The sequence below is a fragment of the Schistocerca nitens genome, chromosome 5, assembly GCF_023898315.1.
Source record: "Schistocerca nitens isolate TAMUIC-IGC-003100 chromosome 5, iqSchNite1.1, whole genome shotgun sequence".
In the NCBI taxonomy this organism is placed as follows: Eukaryota; Metazoa; Arthropoda; class Insecta; order Orthoptera; family Acrididae; genus Schistocerca; species Schistocerca nitens.
In genome coordinates this window covers 846,220,413-846,242,750 of record NC_064618.1, presented here as the reverse complement: position 1 = coordinate 846,242,750, position 22,338 = coordinate 846,220,413, and the positions used below count along the sequence as shown (strand labels likewise).

At 39.3% G+C, this 22,338-nt stretch overlaps 1 protein-coding gene across 1 annotated transcript in view; it reads right to left on the bottom strand.

Annotated features, from left to right (window-relative positions):
• Positions 1-16,002: 16,002 nt before the first annotated feature.
• The window catches only part of LOC126260150 (PWWP domain-containing protein 2B-like), a 219,297-nt gene continuing 212,961 nt past the window's right edge, over positions 16,003-22,338 (bottom strand). The window contains exons 5-6 of the mRNA XM_049957404.1: positions 17,483-17,617; positions 16,003-17,373 (exon numbers count right to left, since the gene is read on the bottom strand). Coding sequence (XP_049813361.1) covers positions 17,242-17,373; positions 17,483-17,617 — 267 coding nt within the window. The 3' untranslated portion in view covers positions 16,003-17,241. The remainder of the gene's footprint in view (positions 17,374-17,482; positions 17,618-22,338) is intronic.

Below are 22,338 nucleotides of genomic sequence, written 5' to 3'. Positions count from 1 at the left end.
TATATTAAACAGATCGCAATCTATCGGAAACAGAAGAAGAAGAGGACATTATGATGACAGCAACTGTGTGCCACCACATGAGACATCCTTCCGGTTTCTCTGGTGATGATGGCCAAAATCCAAACAAGTGGCTGTAGGTATATGAGCGTATAGCCAAATTTAACAAATGGGATGACACCGTGTGCTTGGCTAATGTATTTTTCTACTTGGGGGGGGGGGGGGGGGGGGGGGCACTGCCAAGCAATGGTATGAGAACAACGAGAAGTTCACACAAGCTGCGAAGTATTCCAGGTGGAACTGCGCAAGTATTTCGGTGACACACAGTGACAGAAGTGCAAGGCTGAAGATAAATTAAAGTGCAGGGCACAGCATCCAGAAGAAACTACAGCGTCCTACATTCAAGATGTCTTGGAGCTGTGTAAAATAGTGGATCCTAGAATGAAGGAGGAAGATGAGGTTGCACATTCATGAAGGGTGTTGCGGAGGACTACTACAAGCCCTACTCCTCAAGGTGGTTTCGACAGCAGACAACTTCATAAAATGGTGCCAGTATATCGAGACAATGCATCAAAAAAGAATTACATGCAAGAAGTTTGAACGGCTTCCAAACGTTGTATTGATGTCTGTGATGGAGGAAGCAACCTATTTCACAAGTGTTTTTTGTCAGATAGTGAGAGAGGAAGTTCAGAAGGTGCTAGGATTGCATGGCGAGCAAAAAACCGACACACTTCAAGAGGTCATAAGGGAGGTAGTGGAACAGACATTGAACCCAATCTCTTGTCCCTTTAAAACAGTGAACATGTCGAGGCTAAGGCAGAGCTACATTCCTACAATGCCGAATGAGGAACCTGTTTGGGCACCAAGGAAGACTGATGTCTGGAGGACCCAGGATAACCAACCAGTATGTTTACACTATGGACGGACGGGAAGTGGTGTGCTATTGTTGGGACAGGCGGCAGATATTTGATGATGCCCACGCCAGAAGACAGCAGACCAATCTTAGCTGACGCCAACTCCGGGATGACGAAGATAAATAAGAAGATGTGGATGCTGGACAACGTAGGTCACAATCACCACAAGTTAGCCACTGGAGAAGACGCTTTTCAACACACCAACCAATGTCTCCATCACCGTTTAGAAGCTCCAGCCAGATCACTTAGCCACTGCAAGCTGGAAAACTAAAGGGTGCAACCTTCCTTGGAGGTGAGCTGCCGATCGCTACAAAAATGATAGGAAACTACATCGATATCCTCATGAATGGCCGACCAGCCCAAGCTCTTGTGGACTCTGAAGCATCATATTCAGTCATTTCGGAGAAGTACTGTTGCCAGTTGCAGAAAACCATATTCGTCGACAACAAAACATCTCTGCTGAAGGTGGCTAATGAGAAATATGTAAAACCTACAGGAAGATGTACCATTCATGTGGGTATAAGTGGCCATGCACAGCCCTTAGAATTCATCGTCTTACAAGAGTGTAGTCATGACGTCATTCTCGGATGAAACTTATTGAAAGCTTCTCAGTCAGTTATAGATTGTGGTCACTCAAAGATTATGTTAGATGAGATGACATACTGTGGACAGGGAGATGTGCATCCGAATGTGTGGAGACTGTGTGCTGGATGAAGTGATCATTCCTGCAGTCAGTGCTAGAAAGGTAACTGTCACGTGTAATGCCATGCATCAACCCATGGATCTTGTAGTGGAATGTAAGAGAAGCATACCACTGAAGAATAACTTGGTCATCCCAGCCTCTGTCGTCTCGTTTAAGAACAGATACGGTGAATTGTGGATAGTTAACTGTTGCCGAGAACTGCAGATCCTTCCTAGACGCATGTGCGTAGCAAACGCTGAGCCGTTAATTGAAGAACAGCTGCTCATCATAGAAACCTCCCATGTCCAGTCTGTGGGCACTACCACTATGAGACAAGATCTTTTAGCTCGACTATCACCAGATCTCAGTAAGGAACAACAGAAGAAGCTACTTGCCATTCTTCAAGAGTTCTCTGAATGCTTCAATCCACAGGTGAAGAGCAAATTAGACAAATCGATGGTGAAGCACCGGATTAGCACTGGAGACCATCAACCAATAAGCCAGAGAGCATACCGTGTGTCAGCAGTGGAATGTCGAATAATACATGACAAGGTAGAGAAAATGATGAAGAATGACATCTTTCAGCCTTCGCAGAGCCCATGGTTGTCACCATGGGTCCTCATCAGGAAGAAGAATGGCAATTGGCACTTTTGTGTTGATTAGAGGAAGCTTAACAAGATAACTAAAAAGGATGTTTACCCTCTTCCACGAACTGACAATACACTAGATTGTCTGAAGGGGGCTAAGTTTTTCTCAGCCATGGACATGTACTCAGGATACTGGCAAATTGAAGTAGATTAGGCTGATTGTGAGAGAACTGCATTCATACTCCTGAGGACCTGTATGAGTTTAAGGTAATTCCATTTGGTTTGTGTAATGCACCAGCAACTTTTGAACGGATGATGGATATTCTTCTAAGGCACCTGAAGTCGACGATGTGTCTTTGTTATTTAGATGACATTATAGTGTTCTCAGAAACATTTGATGAACATATAAAAAGACTGAGCGCCATTCATAAGTGTCTACAAAAAGCCAGTCTGAAACTTAATCCAAGAAAGTGACTCTTTGGAGCAAAAGAAGTTAAAATACTTGGACACCTTGTGTCAAACGAAGGTGTGCGGCCAGACCCAGAAAAGGTGAGATCTATAACAGAATTTCCTATTCCTAAAAGTCTTAGAGATTTGAGAAGCTTCCTCGGATTATGTTCTTATTACCGTCATTTTATCAAAAACTTTTGTCATCAAAGCCAGGCCACTCCAAGAGTTGTTAGAAGCTGATTCTAAATTTATCTGGGGTGGTGCTCAACAAGATTCTTTCGATGTGCTGCAAAAAGCTCCGACGACTGACCCTTACTTGGTCTGTATAATGAGAGAGCACATACAAAACTACACACAGATGAGAGCGGGTATGGGATTGGTGCTGTTCTGGAGCAAATTTCGGATGGAAAAGAGAAGGTCATAGCCTATGCTTGTAGGACACTTACAAAATCCGAGAGGAACTACTCAACTACAGAAAGAGAATGTCTTGCTGTGATCTGGGCCATGTACAAATTTCGACAGTATCTCTATGGAAGGCCATTCACAGTTGTTACAGACAATCATTTACTTTGTTGGTTGACAGGTCTTAAGGATCCAACAGGACGGCTTGCCAGGGGGGTATTACATCTTCAAGAGTATGACATTACCATAGTGCACAAAAGTGGAAGAAAACACCAAAATGCTGACTGTCTAACTGCACTCCAGGATCTCTCTGCTGAGCAGGAGGAGGACACCACGATATCTCAAATTATGCTTGCCTTAAATCGGTCAGAGGATATGAAAGGACAATTTAAGGTAATTAATGGATTACTTTGCAAGAAAAACTTTGATCCATTTGGAAAGAGGTGGCTGCCAGTGATTCCTAAGCAAATGCACTTAGATGTTCTACAGAAATTCCATGACACGCCTGAGGCCGGACATGTAGGATTTATCAAGACATACGATAGAATCCACAAGAGACTTTTCTGGCCAGGATTATTTCGGAGTGTCTGTCACTATGTGTCGCACTGTCAAGAGTGCCAGAGGAGAAAGGCAGTTTCTCAGAAACCACCTGGCCGACTCGTACCAACGCCTTTCCAGCATGTTGGGATTGACCTCGTCGGACGATTTCCAACATCTGCTAGTGGCGATAGATGGATTATTGTTTGTACTGATTATCTGATATGCTATGCCATTGCAAAAGCCTTGAAAACAGCCGAAACATCCGAGATAGCCAAATTCGCCATTGTATTAAAACACGGTGCCCCAAGGTCGTTAATTATGGATCGAGGGAAAAGTTTTCAATTGAATCTTGAGACAGAGATAAACCGCCAGTGAAACATTACTCATCACATGACGACTACATACCATCCACAAACTTATGGGCCTACTGAATGCCTTAATAAGACCTTGGCCGACATGCTATCAATGTTGAACAGAGCAACTGGGATGAGGTGCTACCTTTCGTGGCGTTTGCCTACAACACTGCCAGACAAGACACCACAGGATTTACGCAGTTTTTCCTGGTGCATGGGCAGGAGGCAACTACGCCGATGGACACTGTGTTTCTGTTACATCCATATGACGTGGACAACGACTACATCAGCCAAACCATAGCTGAGGAAGCTCGGCAGTTAGCTCGAATCTGAACACTGCAGGCTCAAGAAAACGATTGCTGAAGGTATGACACGAGCAACTGCCCTGTTGTCTACCAGCCTGGTGACCTCGTCTGGATCTTCACTCCTGTTCAGAAGGTTTGTCTATCTGAGTAGCTCCTCAGGCGCTACTTTGGACCTTATAAGGTTGTAAGACAGTTTTCTGATGTTACTTGTGAAGTTGAAGATTTCGACCCCAACACAAGATAACAAAAGATCAGAGATACAGTCCACTTCCTTTGAATGAAGACCTGTAAGGATCCTGCAACCCAGGGTAAATTCAAAGCTCCAGTGACAGGCAACAAGCGGAAAGGTGACGAAGAACGTAGCGGCAAAAGAAGTTCCAATTAGATTACCGCCAGGGGGAGAATCAGTCATCAGGAGTTGGAGTGTGCAGGACCAATGACTCGTTCCCGGAATAGGACGACGCAACACAGAGACGCTGTTCTCTTAAGGAGGGAGTGATGTCACAGAACAAGGTGAGTAGCTCCATGGTGTAGTGGTTATGATACGAAACTGTTGAATGTAAGGTCATGGGTTCAAAACTCACCTGGACTGTACAATTTTAATTTCTATATTTGGTTCAGATACATTCTAGAGGTATCCACAAATGTCAAGAATCATTGTCCTGGAATGTTCTGTAGCTGTATATATACTGTATGTGTTCTGGCCGGAGGCAGTTCACTCTGTGCTCTTGTACGTGCAAATGCTGAACCTACCTTTGTTAAGTGAAGTTAGTGTTCGTCATTCATCTAATTACACCTTCTGCTACGTGACCATATTTTTACTGGTTACTAGCTGAAGTATATCTTGTCCACTTCTGGTAGGTAATAATAAAACAATGTTTAATTAGCAGATGAAAACATTTGTATGAAATTGATTGTTATTTTAACAATTAACCTTATCTGACAGGTTTATTGCATTTTCTATTTTTCCCGCAGTTTGTTTATCACAACATTATTTTTGAAATTAGTACAGCTGTCATTCCACAAACATGGTCTGGATTGCACTTCCCAGATCAAATTCTTACACTTGAGGTCTGTCAGTTTTCTCCTTTCAGTTATATGTGCTGCACAAGAGCTTCTAAACAACTGCAAAAGACTCTCGAGTGGTAAGTGAAAATTAATGTCCAGGATGAGCAATGGAGGTCAAGCGAAAACATGTTTCGCCCTGCCGCTCGTGCTTATGCAAGTAGGCCGCCCCGTATTTCCATTTAATTCAATGTAAACATAAACACGAGTGGCGCCGCTCTACTGCCTGCTAGTCAACGCTTGCATCATAGCCGAGGCCCTAGGATTACTGGAAAAATTTTAGTGGAAGTTCCTTTTCCAGTCTCATTCAGTTGAAAGTTTTCTACTATCCTGACATAATATAATGGAAGCTATAGGTTTTACATATACAGGATGGTCAGAAACAGTTTGAGAAGCTTATAAGGGTGTTTGAGTATGGCTATGCTTGGAAATTACTATTATTATTGTTCATGTATGTACTGAGTGACTATGTCCATGACTGTAAAAGTTATTATGGACAAATAAACCATTATTATTATTATTATTATTATTATTATTAAATAATTGTTAAGGGAAAAATAGATACATTGTGCCATTTCTGTGTTAATTAGCACTGAAGGTAGCCAGTCAGGCTTGAGAGTGCAAATTCAAGTTGGCCGCCAGAGACAGTGCCACCAAATGTGTGTTTTGTTTGGTTTCCTAAAACTGAACAAGAGAGTAATACGAGAACTGTGTATGGGATAGTAGTAAGAATAGAACCCGAGCCAAAGGCTCACCTGTCTTGTGCACTACCGTCAACATTATGAGAACAAGTGACACTGACTGTAGCTGGTGGGCCACTTCAATTTGCACGCTGCGAAGAGCACAATGTAGTGTTTAAACAATTATTTCTCAGCACAATGTGCCCTGCAACACCCTTTCAAGTGTTTCTGGCTATTTGTGACCTTCCTGTATATTCTTTAGCATACTAACATAGATGGAATCAACATTTTGTTTGTTTAGGGGTGTTAGTGCACATTTAATTGAAAATAGGTCAAAAGTTTTTTTTCAGGATACATGTATCCTAGCCAAAAATTGGTAGTTCTTATTTGTTGCTCCATTTTATCCACTTCTTAAGCCAGCTTGCTTCTTTCCCTTGATTTTAAATCCAATTTCTTTTTCCTATATGGTAGACAATAATTTTAATGAATATTTTGTACAGTACAGAAAAGAAATATTGTTCCAGTTTCAGCTGTAAATAATATCGCAGGTTTCTTTTGTATTATTTTGCTTCAGATTTAGCCCTCAAATGCCTCGACAACTGCGAGGCCACTGACGGACTCAGCAGAGGTTTATGTCTGACCCTTCATGCCCATCAGCATCCACACACTCCTTTGTGTTTGGTACAGTACATGTTTCGATGGTGTGTACAACTGCAAAAAAACAAAGTTCAAACCCTGAACAAGATGTACCCTATTTCCTGTACACCAGCTTAAACTCAATCAAGTAATATTAATTATTGCACTTTATACTGTAAGAAACATAGTGTAGTATGTGGCCACTGGGAGGCATGCCCATGACTTTGGGCATCAACCTCTACAGTGGCCAGCAGCAGCCTCATGGCAGTCAGTATGCAGAGGGGTCCAAAAAAATGTATCCAGTTTAAAAGTCCGTAACTGGCAAACTAATTGACGGAGTTGTCTCATCTTTGGTAGTGTAATAGTTTGTAGTTCCGGCAGTCGCCACACGATTGTTGTATTGCGTTGTTTTGTTTTGTCAGATGAAAGTCGCCAGATAGTCAGTGTTTCGTTCTTAGTTGCACCTAGTTACTCGAGTAAACATGGCTGGCGCAAGGCTTACACTCGATGAAAGGAAGTTAGTTTTGAAGTCGTATTTTAAGTACGAAAACGTTAATGAGGTTTAACGGCAATCTCAGATGTCTGTGAGACAGTGTGCCCGTGAAACTGGAGTGAGTTGCTCAAGTGTTTGGCGAATTTTGAAGACGGCAAAGTGGAAGTGCTACATCCCACGATTGCTACACACAATGAACGAGGACGACCCCCGGAAGAGTTTGCAGAGATGATTGTGTGGTCTGATGAGGCACAGTTCAAACTCAGTGGTACAGGAAATTGCCACAATTGCATCTACTGGGTTGCCAAAAATCTCAACGTCCATGTAGACAAAGCTGTGAATTTGGCAGGAGTAAATGTATGGTGTGGGTTGTCTTACTGGGGCCTGATTGGGCCATTCTTCTTTGACGGCACAGTTACCGGTGACGTGTACCTTCAGAACCTTCAGACATCCATTTTACCTGCCATCCAAGACTTGTATGGAGACGGAAGAGTTTACTTTCAACAAGATGGTGCCCCAGCCCACTACCAAAATCGTGTTAGGGCACCAGGAAGATGGATAGGCCGTAGAGGTGGTGTAGAGTACACTTTCACCAAAAGTGAGACAACTCTGTCAATTAGTTTGCAAATTATGGGCTTTTAAACAGTGGATACATTTTTTTGGACCCCTCTGTATTAAATGAGTATTTTTCATCTGTTACTCTGCCTCAGCGGGTAGTTTCCCATAATGCCGACTGGCACAGTCACACCATGAGCCTCCTCACTTATTAGAATGTTTCTTTGTTGGTTTCAGAAAGGACATAACCTAACCCAACCAAACTGAAGTGCACTGGTATCTAATAGAATATATGTCGAAGAAGAGGATGTTATATTTCCACATAACTGCAGGTTATTTTTTGTGTGAAATATTTTAAAACATGGTGCTACACAGAGGGGATTTTCACTTTCAGTACTCCATCAACACATGTCTATTCAAAGAGCTCTTCTCATGCATAATGCAAACCAGGTTGTTGGTCTTTTCTTCTTTGTCCGGAAAATGCCTGGCTGTAAGACTAGTTGCATTTGGTGTTTGAGGTGGGAGACCAATGGATGACGCTTGCTGTGGAGAGTAAACAGTCAACTGTTCTCCAAGATTTATCAAGAATTCCAATCTGAACAGAAGGTATGCATTAAGTGTGAAATCTATCTATATAATTATATTATAAATGTGGATATATGTGCAAGGGCATGGTGAAAAGTGAGCCTTCTGAACTTTTTATTCTGTTCTCAATACCAGTTGAGGTATTAACATGTTGTGCACCTTACTCTGTTAACTTTCCCACTATGCGATACAAGTAGAAACCCTGTGCCACTAGAGGGCTCTAAATTGTAGTGTGTAACAGTGCAGTGTCTTGAGCACGATAATGCCAGACCACACATGAGCGCCGTGACATCTGCAACAATCAAGTGCCATGGGTTCATTGTCACTGATCATCCTACATACTGTCCCAACTTAGCGCTATCAGATTTTTCATCTGTTTCCAGAACTTAAAAAACACCTATGAAGAAATATGTTATCACCTGGGTGACTACGTTGAGAAATAAATAAGTAGATGTGGAATGTTAATAATGCCTGTATCATTAAAAAAGCTTTAAGGTTTCACAAAAAAATTCAGAGACAACCAGACTTGGTACGCATACCACCAGTCAGGAAAGAAGTATTTTCCATTGTGGTCGGGGTGGAGGTGAACACAGAGAGAAAAATCTTCTGATGAGAAATGCTCCAATCGAAAAATTCCATATTCTTATTGACAACTCGTGGCTTTTGCACAATGCCCTTCCTTGAATTTACTTGTCAAAATGTATCATCATAGACACATTGTCCATCATCATGTCTTTTTTTTTATTTTGGCATCCAAGCAAGACTCATACAGCCGTCATTGTACAGACAAGGTTTAAGACATCAGAATAAACATAATTGAAATAGAATTAGATTAAAAGTTAACCTGCTCTTCCAGAAAAGGGTAATATATTCTCAAGTCTTTCAACTAGAGCAGTATGGCAATACATACAAACCGCAACCAATGGTGACCAAACGTTGTAGGCGGTGGCTTGTAGCCCTGCATCAGTTCATGCATCCAAAAAAGATGTGGTTGACATCCCCTTAACCACTTTTCCACAATGGGTATGCAATGTTAAGGAACCAGCACAGAGTTCACTTTGGTATAATGACTGCCTTTGTATTTTGATGTCTTCTGCCTGTCTGTGTTCTCCAGTTTTTCATTTTTTACAAAGTCAAAGAGCTCCTTTACATTTTGCTACATTGTAGCAACATTATCCGTGAATCACATCTGGACTACTGGACCAGTTGTCAAGATATATATAATATCTCTTTCCACAGAAATCATGAGCAAGCTTCAAAACAATTCAAGAAGTTATTTTCTCTTCAGGATAATGACTATCATAATTTGTGTCCTTACCAGTATAAGTAATGAAATCTTTTCCAGAACAGCTTTCACACAGTTCATAAATTCTGCTACCATATCTGCTATGCTTTGTGGAAATAAGCTGCCTCCTTTTAATATGTCCTTTCCAGATCAGAAGAGCTTCACCAACCGTAATGTCCTTTTGCATTGTATTAACAGACCTGAATCTGCACTTCAGATGTTCCATAACTGGCTGAAATTCGAATAGTTTTCTGCTTACATTACCTAAGGGATCATATGATGGACTTCTGCAAAGTGGAGGAATTTCAACAAAAGATGAAACCTTTTTTTCATTCATAAGTTTCCTAATTAAAATCCAGGGAGAAGAAATAAAAACTTTCAACAAAATAAAAACAAGGACAATGGAATGTAGTTGATTTAAATCAGGTGATACTGATGGAATTAGATTAGGAAATGAGACACTTAAAGTAGTAAAATAAGTTTAGCTATTTGTCAAGCAAAATAACTGATGATGGTCGAAGTAGAGAGGATATAAAATGCAAGTATACACTTAAGTATCAGGAAGTCCTTTCTGAAAGTATTTGCATGGAGTGTAGCCATGTATGGAAGTGAAACATGGACGATAAATAGTTTAGACACGAAGAGAATAGAAGCTTTTGAAATGTGGTGCTACAGAAGAATGCTGAAGGTTAGATTAGTAACTAATAAGGAGATACTGAATAGCATTGAGGAAAAGAGAAATTTGTGGTGCAACATCATCAAAAGAAGGGATCGGTTACTAGGACACATTCTGAGACAGCAAGGGATCACCAATTTAGTACTGGAGGGAAGGGTGTGAGGTAAAAATTGTAGAGGAAGACCAAGAGATGAATACAGTAATCAGATTAAGAGGGATGTAGGTTGCAGTAGTTCCTTGGAGATGATGAGGTTTGCACAGGATAGAGTAGCATGGAGAGCTGCATGAAACCAGTCTTCGGATCAAAGACCCCACAACAGCAACAACAACAGGTTTCTTAAAGAATGATGTGTCAAATGACTTCCTCTTCGAGAAGTACAGTTTGCATTCTGGCTCGTGCAAAATTTCTTGAAGCATGAATATTCCAATCAGTATCTTCAAGTTATCACCTGTTGTGTATTGTCAGCAGGAAACCCAAGATCATGCAGTTAAATTGGAATAAGAAGCTATGTACTGATGTGCTTATAAGTTTGTCTGACCAGTTACTGTTTTGCACAGTCAACTTCAAAATAAATATAAAAAAAAATTATCAGATCAGCCTGTATTAGTGGCACATTTATGCCACTCTTATCAGTGAACAAAAACTGCTGTTGAGCTAAACTAAATAGCACAAAAACATTTTATGGCATCTGTTGCAGTGTTGTGTCATCAAGTCGTCATCACTTTCTAAAAACAACCATTCTATTTCTGAATTAAACAAATGGCTCTTTTTTTTGCCATCTAGTAAAAACATACTGCTAACAGTGCAAAATAGATAAGTATTTGACTGGGAATACACTATACTGACTGACAAGCGGCACCATTTAGTAGAGAATGCATTAACTAATAGCATTCCCATTAGCTACAAGCTACAGAATACAACAGATAGATATATTTGCTGAACCCATTGAGAATGAGCAGACCACAGATGGATATATCCACAATGCCCATTTAGAGGGTTAATCATTTATTTTGAAACACCACCAAGTCTCATAATGCTTCTACAATTCTCTCTCTGTTGTTACTGTGCCACCTTAACTGATAAAATCAAGTATCTGACCAACCTAAGTTGGTTTTATTCAATAAAATCTTTTTACAGTAAGAAACTTTTAATGCTTGAACTGCAAATTTCCTATTGCAATTATTAAAGTATGATAACTAGTTTCGGGGCTATCAGCAAACATCTTCAAATCATTTGAAATGTAAAAAAGATATGAATAAGCATTGGAAAGCATCGTTAGCTGTAGTCATGCAATGATATGCATTTGTGAATACCAAGACAATGACAGTATGTTGCTTAAAAACCATAACTGCAGGATGGTGGTAGTAAAGGAAAATGGCCTGTTGCATGAGTAAAAGTTGCATCAAATGTTCATTATTTGCAGTACTACAGCAAGTATTATAATGAGAACAGTATATGCAACAGTTCCAAAAACTGTCAGTCTGGCTTACAAAAGAATGATTCTGCATGGTGTATGAAATTGTCATCTTTATAAAATGTGCACAGGTTAAAGAATAAAAGGAAAATGCCACAAGCCCACCAGCCTGCAAGACACATCAAAACTAACTTAGTGGTTTAATGATATACAATCAAGCCCATTTTAGTTAAATTTGCTTCTTGTCAAGCCCATTTTCTATTTGTTTCCCTCTACAATAATGTTTAAAGGACAAATAGATTGTCTTTTGTGTATCATACTTAGTTTAGTGCTACGTACTCATTACAATCACTTACAAATCTTAAAATTTCTGTAATACTGTTGTTAATTTTTCTCCTTTACAATAGTCTACACCAAAATTTACTACTTGCTTTATACCTCTGCTACGAAACTCATGACATGATTTTAATGCTGTCGGGTCTTCGTCCTTTCACAAAACTTCTGATGTTGCTTTGTTTGTTTTTGATTGTTAAGACTAGTTTGATGCAGCTCCTATGTATCATATTCACCTATCCCTTCTTTTATTACTCACATTGTGTCCAAATTCTTCTCTCTCTCCCCCACCTTCCTTAATGAAAATTATCTCATCTGATAACTCAGCATTCTGAGACACCATATTTCAACCGCTTTCATTCTGGCCTGTACTGTTTATTGTCAGTGTTTCATATGCATATAAAATTTTACTCGAGAAAAAGTTTTAGAAGAGAATTTTTAAAACTTAAATTAACTTATTTCTTATTCAGAATAGCTTTCCTGCTTTTGGGAGTTTGTATTTTATATCCTCTTTACTTTTGTTATGGGGTTTGAGTTCTGTCATGGTTTGGTTGCACTAAAACTCTAGCCACACACAGTCACAAAAATTTTAAACAACTTGACCCATTTCAAATGTGAGCTGTTTGTTCATCTTTTGTACAGCTCAGATTTGCTTCCCAGTAATAATTACCTCTTCCCACATGAAATAGCTGCTACTGCCACAGCATTTTTGAAATACTGAAGAGCTTAGTGATGCTGCTGAATCATGGTTAAGATAACTGGCAATTGATTTCTACAAGGATAATAGAGACAAGTTTTCCCACCATTATATTTAAATGCTCTGCTGTTGAGAATTTGTTCTGATAGCTATATTCATTACATATGTTCTTAATAACCAAATGGACATTACTTTCCGAATTGGTGACTAGCTCAATCAATCAAGCATTAAAAAAAAAAGTATATCTTTGTATATAAAAACAGTGAAATTATAATAGCGTTCCAATCCTTCCATGTTTTTAAAAAAGAATCAAATATGTCTGTATGGTTACACCTTTTCAAAACTACTATATTGATACTAAGATACTGAATTCTGAGAATCAAGCCTAAACACCATTCCTTGTAAAGTCTCAACTATGGTTATTCTGTACAGACTGCAATTATATACTAAACTTAGCCACATGTCTAATGTCATAGTCATAATATAAACTTGGTCAGAATGTAAATGAATATGAAATTCGTAATTTCTAATGGAAAAATAGGAAAACATCAACAAAAGTGAAAATCGCTGTGTGTACTTTGACATTCCCATTCTTTCTGCTAAGTGTGCAAATAGAGGACTGAATGCAAAATGGCCAAAACTAGAAGATGACTCATTGAAATGGATTCAAGAACACTCTCAAAATGGGGCACTGGAATTAACACAAAAACGATTCAAATACACACTTGTAAGCTAGCTACAGTGGAACTTAACAGATATTAAGGATGGAGTTGGTTGGGCTACGGGTTTATGAAGCAGCATGGACTTAGCATATGAGCTAAAACCAAAATATCTCAGAAAGTGTCACAAGAGTATGGAGAGAAAATATTCTCTCTCCATCACTTTATTATTCAATACTGAAAGAAAATCAGTGTGGAACTAAGCCAAATGGCAAAAAAGGATGGAACCCCCCTAACAATTCAATTGCCAAGTAACAGAATTGTTGCCATGAAAGGTGCTAAAACTGTAACTATGTAAACAAGTGGAATTGAAAAAATACACTATACTGATGTCCTTTTCCAGGTATTGTTCACATACGAGGGCAGTTCAATAAGTAATGCAACACATTTTTTTTCTCGGCCAATTTTGGTTGAAAAAACCGGAAATTTCTTGTGGAATATTTTCAAACATTCCCGCTTCGTCTCGTATAGTTTCATTGACTTCCGACAGGTGGCAGCGCTGTACGGAGCTGTTAAAATGGCGTCTGTAACGGATGTGCGTTGCAAACAACGGGCAGTGATCGAGTTTCTTTTGGCGGAAAACCAGGGCATCTCAGATATTCATAGGCGCTTGCAGAATGTCTACGGTGATCAGGCAGTGGACAAAAGCACAGTGAGTCGTTGGGCAAAGCGTGTGTCATCATCGCCGCAAGGTCAAGCAAGACTGTCTGATCTCCCGCGTGCGGGCCGGCCGTGCACAGCTGTGACTCCTGCAATGGCGGAGCGTGCGAACACACTCGTTCGAGATGATCGACGGATCACCATCAAACAACTCAGTGCTCAACTTGACATCTCTGTTGGTAGTGCTGTCACAATTGTTCACCAGTTGGGATATTCAAAGGTTTGTTCCCGCTGGGTCCCTCGTTGTCTAACCGAACACCATAAAGAGCAAAGGAGAACCATCTGTGCGGAATTGCTTGCTCGTCATGTGGCTGAGGGTGACAATTTCTTGTCAAAGATTGTTACAGGCGATGAAACATGGGTTCATCACTTCGAACCTGAAACAAAACGGCAATCAATGGAGTGGCACCACACCCACTCCCCTACCAAGAAAAAGTTTAAAGCCACACCTTCAGCCGGTAAAGTCATGGTTACAGTCTTCTGGGACGCTGAAGGGGTTATTCTGTTCGATGTCCTTCCCCATGGTCAAACGATCAACTCTGAAGTGTATTGTGCTACTCTTCAGAAATTGAAGAAACGACTTCAGCGTGTTCATAGGCACAAAAATCTGAACGAACTTCTCCTTCTTCATGACAACGCAAGACCTCACACAAGTCTTCGCACACGAGAGGAGCTCACAAAACTTCAGTGGACTGTTCTTCCTCATGCACCCTACAGCCCCGATCTCGCACCGTCGGATTTCCATATGTTTGGCCCAATGAAGGACGCAATCCGTGGGACGCACTACGCGGATGATGAAGACGTTATTGATGCAGTACGACGTTGGCTCCGACATCGACCAGTGGAATGGTACCGTGCAGGCATACAGGCCCTCATTTCAAGGTGGCGTAAGGCCGTAGCATTGAATGGAGATTACGTTGAAAAATAGTGTTGTGTAGCTAAAAGATTGGGGAATAACCTGATGTATTTCAATGCTGAATAAAACAACCCCTGTTTCAGAAAAAAAATGTGTTGCATTACTTATTGAACTGCCCTCGTACAAGATAAGGGTTGGATGGATAAGGCTGGTATGAAATTATGGGTTAAGAGTGTGTGGGAGAGAAGGAAAGGAGCTGTATGGAAAGAGTTCTCTTCTTTGCTATATCAGTTTAGCAGTCATTTGAAGTATTATGTGAAAGAGAAAGAAATTGAGAAAGGGAAATATAGAGCTTGCTGTTATTCCAGGAGGACTTACTTCACAACTGCAACCTCTTAATGTCTCTATAAATAAACCATTTAAAGTGTGTGTGAGAAAAGAATGGAACAAACGGACGATGGATGAAACTCAACAAGAATTCACGCCGAAGGGAGCTTCAACATGACCTACAATCAAACAAGTGTGTTAGTGGATAAAACAATCAAGGTCTACAGTGAGAGAAGACATTATTGTTAAATCTTTCAAGAAATGCAGCATCAGCAATGCTCTTGGTGGCAGTGAAGACCATCTTATACATGAAGAGAACAATGACGATGATGAAGAGGAAGAAGAACGATCAGGTGACGATTTTCAGAGATTTTAAAGGTCAGTTTAGTTTTATAAACTAAGAATTTTTTTAAGCCTGTCTTTGCAATCTACTACAAAAAATGGTCAAAAAGCTATTTAAAAATTGCTTAAAAATTAAGGTGTGTCTTATAGTCCATAAAATATGGTAACGTGTAAGTATCTTTTAGTTGTGCCTGTCTGGAACTTAACATGTCATGTTTGCAGTAAGAAGCAATCTGTCTCTTCCTTACATTCTTGATATTCCAGCTGGAGTTTCCATTGTTTAAAATGTATTTCACAACTTGTTAAAGAGTATAACAGTACAGTAACTTGTAGGCAAAGGACAATCTGTGCGTAATGACGAACCATAGCTTAAGAAATGATTGCATAATTCCTTTGCATAAAAAAAAATCCATTGAAACTGCTCCAATTGACATGTGATTGTTTAATGCTTCCTGCACTACAGCTCCAGAGTAAATATCTAAAAAGTTTGAATTACTGCTGTTCCTTCAAACCCTTACAATTAAAACCAGATCTATTTTTAACAAAAGATGGGCATATAATTTACATCAGAGCTGTTGATATTAGTTTTGAGAAATATCTATGGAAACTTAAACATTTTAAAACAAGCAACACTTTTGGTGGTCCATTTAACTTCTGTGCCCTCAATGAAAGTAATTACAGTGCATACTCATAAATGCATGGGATACTGGAAGAAGAGTGTCTAAACAGATCATTGTCATTCATGTTCCCACTGTAGTATCAGGGATACAATGGCTGACATGTATTCATCAATTTTTTAAACATGGCAAAACAAAAAACAACAAAATGCTTATTTCAAAAGACATGATGCACATTACATATTACAAAGATTATTTTGGTACAAAAGTTGAAATTATGAAAATATCACAAATGCTTTATATTATTGCACTGACTTTTAAGTGTGGAATATCACAAAAAATGACACTTAACTATGTGGAATGTAATTTCAATTGTTTCAATATCAGAATAAAAACCTATCTTTCAGTTAAGTATTCCATGTTACTTACTTCTATTCACATGGCAGTGGTTACACACAGCCACTCTACACTATATTTTCAGTCAGTTTTATAAATGTTTTTCTGTTTCTGTAGACAACAAAGCAAATATCTTGCAAAGATAGGCACTATATTCATTTACATTGGCATCCGTAAATTGCTTGTTTGGTGTGAAATTTGTGCTATATTGATATAAAATAGTTAACATTTTATTAATAATTGCTCTTAGAATTCCTTATTTTGCCATATATGCAAATCACTTTTTTTACAAAAAAAAGTCTGTAAAAATATGTAATATAGTAAGAACAGTAACTTTCAAATGTACTGTTCTAATTACATTTATATGTATTCATATCGGCAACATGCATCTCTTATGTGTCATATTTTTCTTAAATGTATGTACAGAATAGATTTTTATATGTACATACAAATTATACATGAATATCTTTCTTACAACAAAGCAAATGTTCACATTTAATGTGATGACTAAGAACTGAGAAGTGTTCATACTGGTGTTACTCACAGGGTAAATTTCTAAAATAAATATGAAATTATTTACATTTAAATACAATAAACCCCTGCAAATCTTAGTCAAAGGCAAATACGAAGTACAATCACAGGTAACATTACCAAGGACATTTATCTTAAAATGACTATGAGACAACATTAACTTCTCGAGGAGACGACGTTACTGCTAACATTGGTTGTTCTTCCCTTCTCGCTTCACATGTTGCTTGTCTAATTGCTTCCTTGTAAGGACCACGTTTTTTCTTATTGTATCGTGTCTAGATGTAGGAGGGAAAAAAAACACACACACACACACACATAAATAAACTGAGTTCTTATCTACCTTCTTACTGAAAAATAACTACATGTACAAAATAGCATACATACCTTGAATGTTTCTAAGAATGGACTAAGCTGATCACAAGGCATTAAAGATGAGGTAGATGATCCATACCATGCAACATGAGCTTGTGGAGCAAGTGACATACCATCGTCTTTCCGCGCAACAGTAATACTCAAAACCTAAAGAAACAAATTATTCCAATTAAATCCTATGTAAAAATAGATAACTGGTATGTCCTTGAATGCAGATATTTATTTTAGAAAACATTATGAATCTAAGTTTATAATCAGTAATTACAGACTGCACATTTTTAAAGAGTGACAACCACAGTGCTCACTTTCACTGAGAGAAGAAATGATGATGTATCTCAGTAACAGGACATAAGGGCATGAGTGAGGCATTAGCAGAATAGAAGCTGTCAGCTAAAGCAATTATTGTTCTGTGAGGTGACACTACGTAACCACAGACATTCATAAAACAGCAAATTCAGAAGTCCAGACCAATGTTATCCATAAGTAATTACATCTACACCACTACTCTGCAATTCACACTTAAGTGCCTGGCAGATGGTTCTTCGAGCCACCTTTAGACTATTTCTCTACCATTCCACTAACAGCATATTGGAAAAATGAACACTTATATCTTTCTGCACATGCTCTGATTTCTCTTATTTTATTACAATGGTAATTTCTCCCTATGTCATTGGGTGTCAACAGAATATTTTTATATTCAGAGAAAAAAGTTGGTGCCTGAAAGTTCAACAAAATATCTCGCCACAGCAAAAAATACCTTTGCCTTTGTTTTAATGATTTCCACTTCAACTCGCGCATCATACCCATGACACTCTCTGCCCTATTTTGTGATAATACAAAACAAGCTGCCCTTCTTTAGACTTTTTCGATGTCAGTGATAACATGCTGCACAGAATTACTTTAGTAGAAGATGCTCAAGTTCAGTGCACACAGTCTCTTCATTCCAATTTGTTTGTAATCATAATTCCTACCTATTCAGCTGAATTGAGAGAATTTAGATTTGTGTGATTTATCATGCAGCCAAAATTTAACGGATTTCTTTTCTTACTCACTGGCATGACCTCCCACACTTCCTTATGCAGACACAATTGTCACTTTTTGCACCACAAAGATATCGTGTCTCAGTCATTTTGCAATTGATTTTGATCTTCTGGAGACAGCATCATCTGTAAACAATTTAAGAGGACTGCTCACATTGTCTCCTACACTGTTTATGAAGCTTATCAACAGCAGAGGGCGTGTAACACTTCTTTGGGGAATACCAGATACGTGTTACTCAATTTTCGTACTGTGACTTATCAAACAGGAAACCACAAATACAGTCACACAGATGAAGTGACAGAAATACATTCTGACCAGAGTCTCTTCTGAGAAACACTGTCAAAAGCCTTCTGTAAATCAGGAAATGTGGAATCAATTTGAGATCCCCTATCAATAACACTCGTTGTTGTTGTTGTTGTGGTCTTCAGTCCTGAGACTGGTTTGATGCAGCTCTCCATGTTACTCTATCCTGTGCAAGCTTCTTCATCTCCCAGTACCTACTGCAACCTGATTCCTTCTGAATCTGTTTAGTGTATTCATCTCTTGGTCTCCCTCTACAATTTTTACCCTCCACGCTGCCTTCCAGTACTAAATTGGTGATCCCTTGATGCCTCAGAATATGACCTACCAACCGACCTCTTCTTCTAGTCAAGTTGTGCCACAAACTTCTCTTCTCCCCAATCCTATTCAATACCTCCTCATTAGTTATGTGATCTACTCATCTAATCTTCAGCATTCTTCTGTAGCACCACATTTCGAAAGCTTCTATTCTCTTCTTGTCCAAACTTGTTATCGTCCATGCTTCACTTCCATACATGACAACACTCCATACAACTACTTTCAGAAACGACTTCCTGACACTTAAATCTATACTCAATGTTAAAAAATTTCTCTTCTTCAGAAACGCTTTCTTTGCCATTGCCAGTCTACATTTTATATCCTCTCTACTTCGACCATCATCAGTTATTTTGCTCCCCAAATAGCAAAACTCCTTTACTACTTTAAGTGTCTCATTCCTAATCTAATTCCCTCAGCATCACCCGATTTAATTCGACTACATTCCATTATCCTCGTTTTGCTTTTGTTGATGTTCATCTTATATCCTCCTTTCAAGACACTGTCCATTCCGTTCAACTGCTCTTCCAAGTCCTTTGCTGTCTCTGACAGAATTACAATGTCATCGGCGAACCTCAAAGTTTTTATTTCTTCTCCATGGATTTTAATACTACTCCGAATTTTTCTTTTGTTTCCTTTACTGCTTGCTCAATATACAGATTGAATAACATCGGGGAGAGGCTACAACCCTGTCTTACTCCCTTCCCAACCACTGCTTCCCCTTCATGCCCCTCGACTCTTATAACCTGCCATCTGGTTGATGTACAAATTGTAAATAGCCTTTCGCTCCCTATATTTTACCCCTGCCACCTTCAGAATTTGAAAGAGAGTATTCCATTCAACACTGTCAAAAGCTTTCTCTAAGTCTACAAATGCTCGAAACGCAGGTTTGCTTTTTCTTAATCTAGCTTCTAAGATAAGTCGTAGGGTCAGTATTGTCTCACGTGTTCCAATATTTCTACGGAATCCAAACTGATCATCCCCGAGGTCAGCTTCTACCAGTTTTTCCATTGGTCTGTAAAGAATTCGTGTTAGTATTTTGCATCCGTGACTTATTAAACTGATTGTTCGGCAATTTTCACATCTGTCAGCACCTGCTTTCTTTGGGATTGGAATTATTATATTCTTCTTGAAGAGGGTATTTCGCATGTCACATACATCTTGCTCACCAGATAGTAGAGTTTCGTCAGGATTGGCTCTCCCAAGGCCGTCAGTAGTTCTAATAGAATATTGTCTACTCCCGGGGCCTTGTTTTGACTCAGGTCTTTCAGTGCTCTGTCAAACTCTTCACACAGTATCGTATCTCCCATTTCATCTTCGTTTAGATCCTATTCCATTTCCATAATATTGTCCTCAAGTACATCACCCTTGTATAGACCCTCTATATACTCCTTCCACCCTTCTGCTTTTCCTTCTTTGCTTAGAACTGGGTTGCCATCTGAGCTCTTTATATTCATACAAGTGGTTCTCTTTTCTCCAAAGGTCTCTCTAATTTTCCTGTAGGCAGTATCTATCTTACCCCTAGTGAGATAACCCTCTACATCCTTACATTTGTCCTCTAGCCATCCCTGCTTAGCCATTTTGCACTTCCTGTCGATCTCATTTTTGAGACGTTTGTATTTATTTTTGCCTGCTTCATTTACTGCATTTTTAAATTTTCTCCTTTCGTCAATTAAATTCAATACTTCTTCTGTTACCCAAGGATTTCTACTAGCCTTCATCTTTTTACCTACGTGATCCACTGCTGCCTTCACTACTTCATCCCTCAGAGCTACCCATTCTTCTTCTACCCTATTTCTTTCCCCCATTCCTGTCAATTGTTCCCGTATGCTCTCCCTGAAACTCTGTACAACCTCTGGTTTAGTCAGTTTATCCAGGTCCCATCTCCTTAAATTCCCACCTTTTTGCAGTTTCTTCAGTTTTAATCTACAGTTCATGACCAATAGATTGTGGTCAGAGTCCACATCTGCATTTGGAAATGTCTTACAATTTAAAACCTGGTTCCTAAATCTCTGTCTTACCATTATATAATCTATCTGAAACCTTCTAGTATCTCCAGGCATCTTCCATGTATACAATCTTCTTTTATGATTCTTGAACCAAGTGTTAGCTATGATAAAGTTGTAAAATTCTACAAGGCGGCTTCCTCTTTCATTTCTTCCCCCCAATCCATATTCACCTACTATGTTTCCTTCTCTCCCTTTTTGTACTACCCAATTCCAGTCACCCATGACTATTAAATTTTCGTCTCCCTTCACTATCTGAATAATTTCTTTAATTTCATCATATATTTCTTCAATTTCTTCGTCATCTTTAGAGCTAGTTGGCAAATAAACTTGTGCTACTGTAGTAGGCATGGGCTTCATGTCTATCTTGGCCACAATAATGCGTTCACTATGCTGTTTGTAGCAGCTTACCCACACTCCTATTTTTTTATTCATTATTAAACCGACTCCTGCATTACCCCTATTTGATTTTGTATTTATAGCCCTGTATTTGCATGGCCAAAAGTCTTGTTCCTCCTGCCACCAAACTTCACTAATTCATACTATATCTAACTTTAACCTATCCATTTCCCTTTTTAAATTTTCTAACCTACCTGCTCGATTAAGGGATCTGACATTCCACGCTCCAATCCGTAGAACTCCAGTTTTCATTCTCCTGATAACGACGTCCTCCTGAGTAGTCCCCGCCCGGAGATCGGAAGGGGGGACTATTTTACCTCCGGAATATTTTACCCAAGAGGACGCCATCATCATTTAACTATACAGTAAAGCTGCATGCCCTCGGAAAAATTGTTGTTGTTGTTGTTGTGGTCTTCAGTCCTGAGACTGGTTTGATGCAGCTCTCCATGCTACTCTATCCTGTGCAAGCTTCTTCATCTCCCAGTACCTACTGCAACCTACATCCTTCTGAATCTGCTTAGTGTATTGATCTCTTGGTCTCCCTCTACGATTTTTACCCTGCACGCTGCCCTCCAACGCTAAATTTGTGATCCCTCGATGCCTCAGAACATGTCCTACCAACCGATCCCTTCTTCTAGTCAAGTTGTGCCACAAACTTCTCTTCTCCCCAATCCTATTCAATACCTCCTCATTAGTTACGTGATCTACCCACCTTATCTTCAGCATTCTTCTGTAGCACCACATTTCGAAAGCTTCTATTCTCTTCTTGTCCAAACTAGTTATCGTGCATGTCTCACTTCCATACAT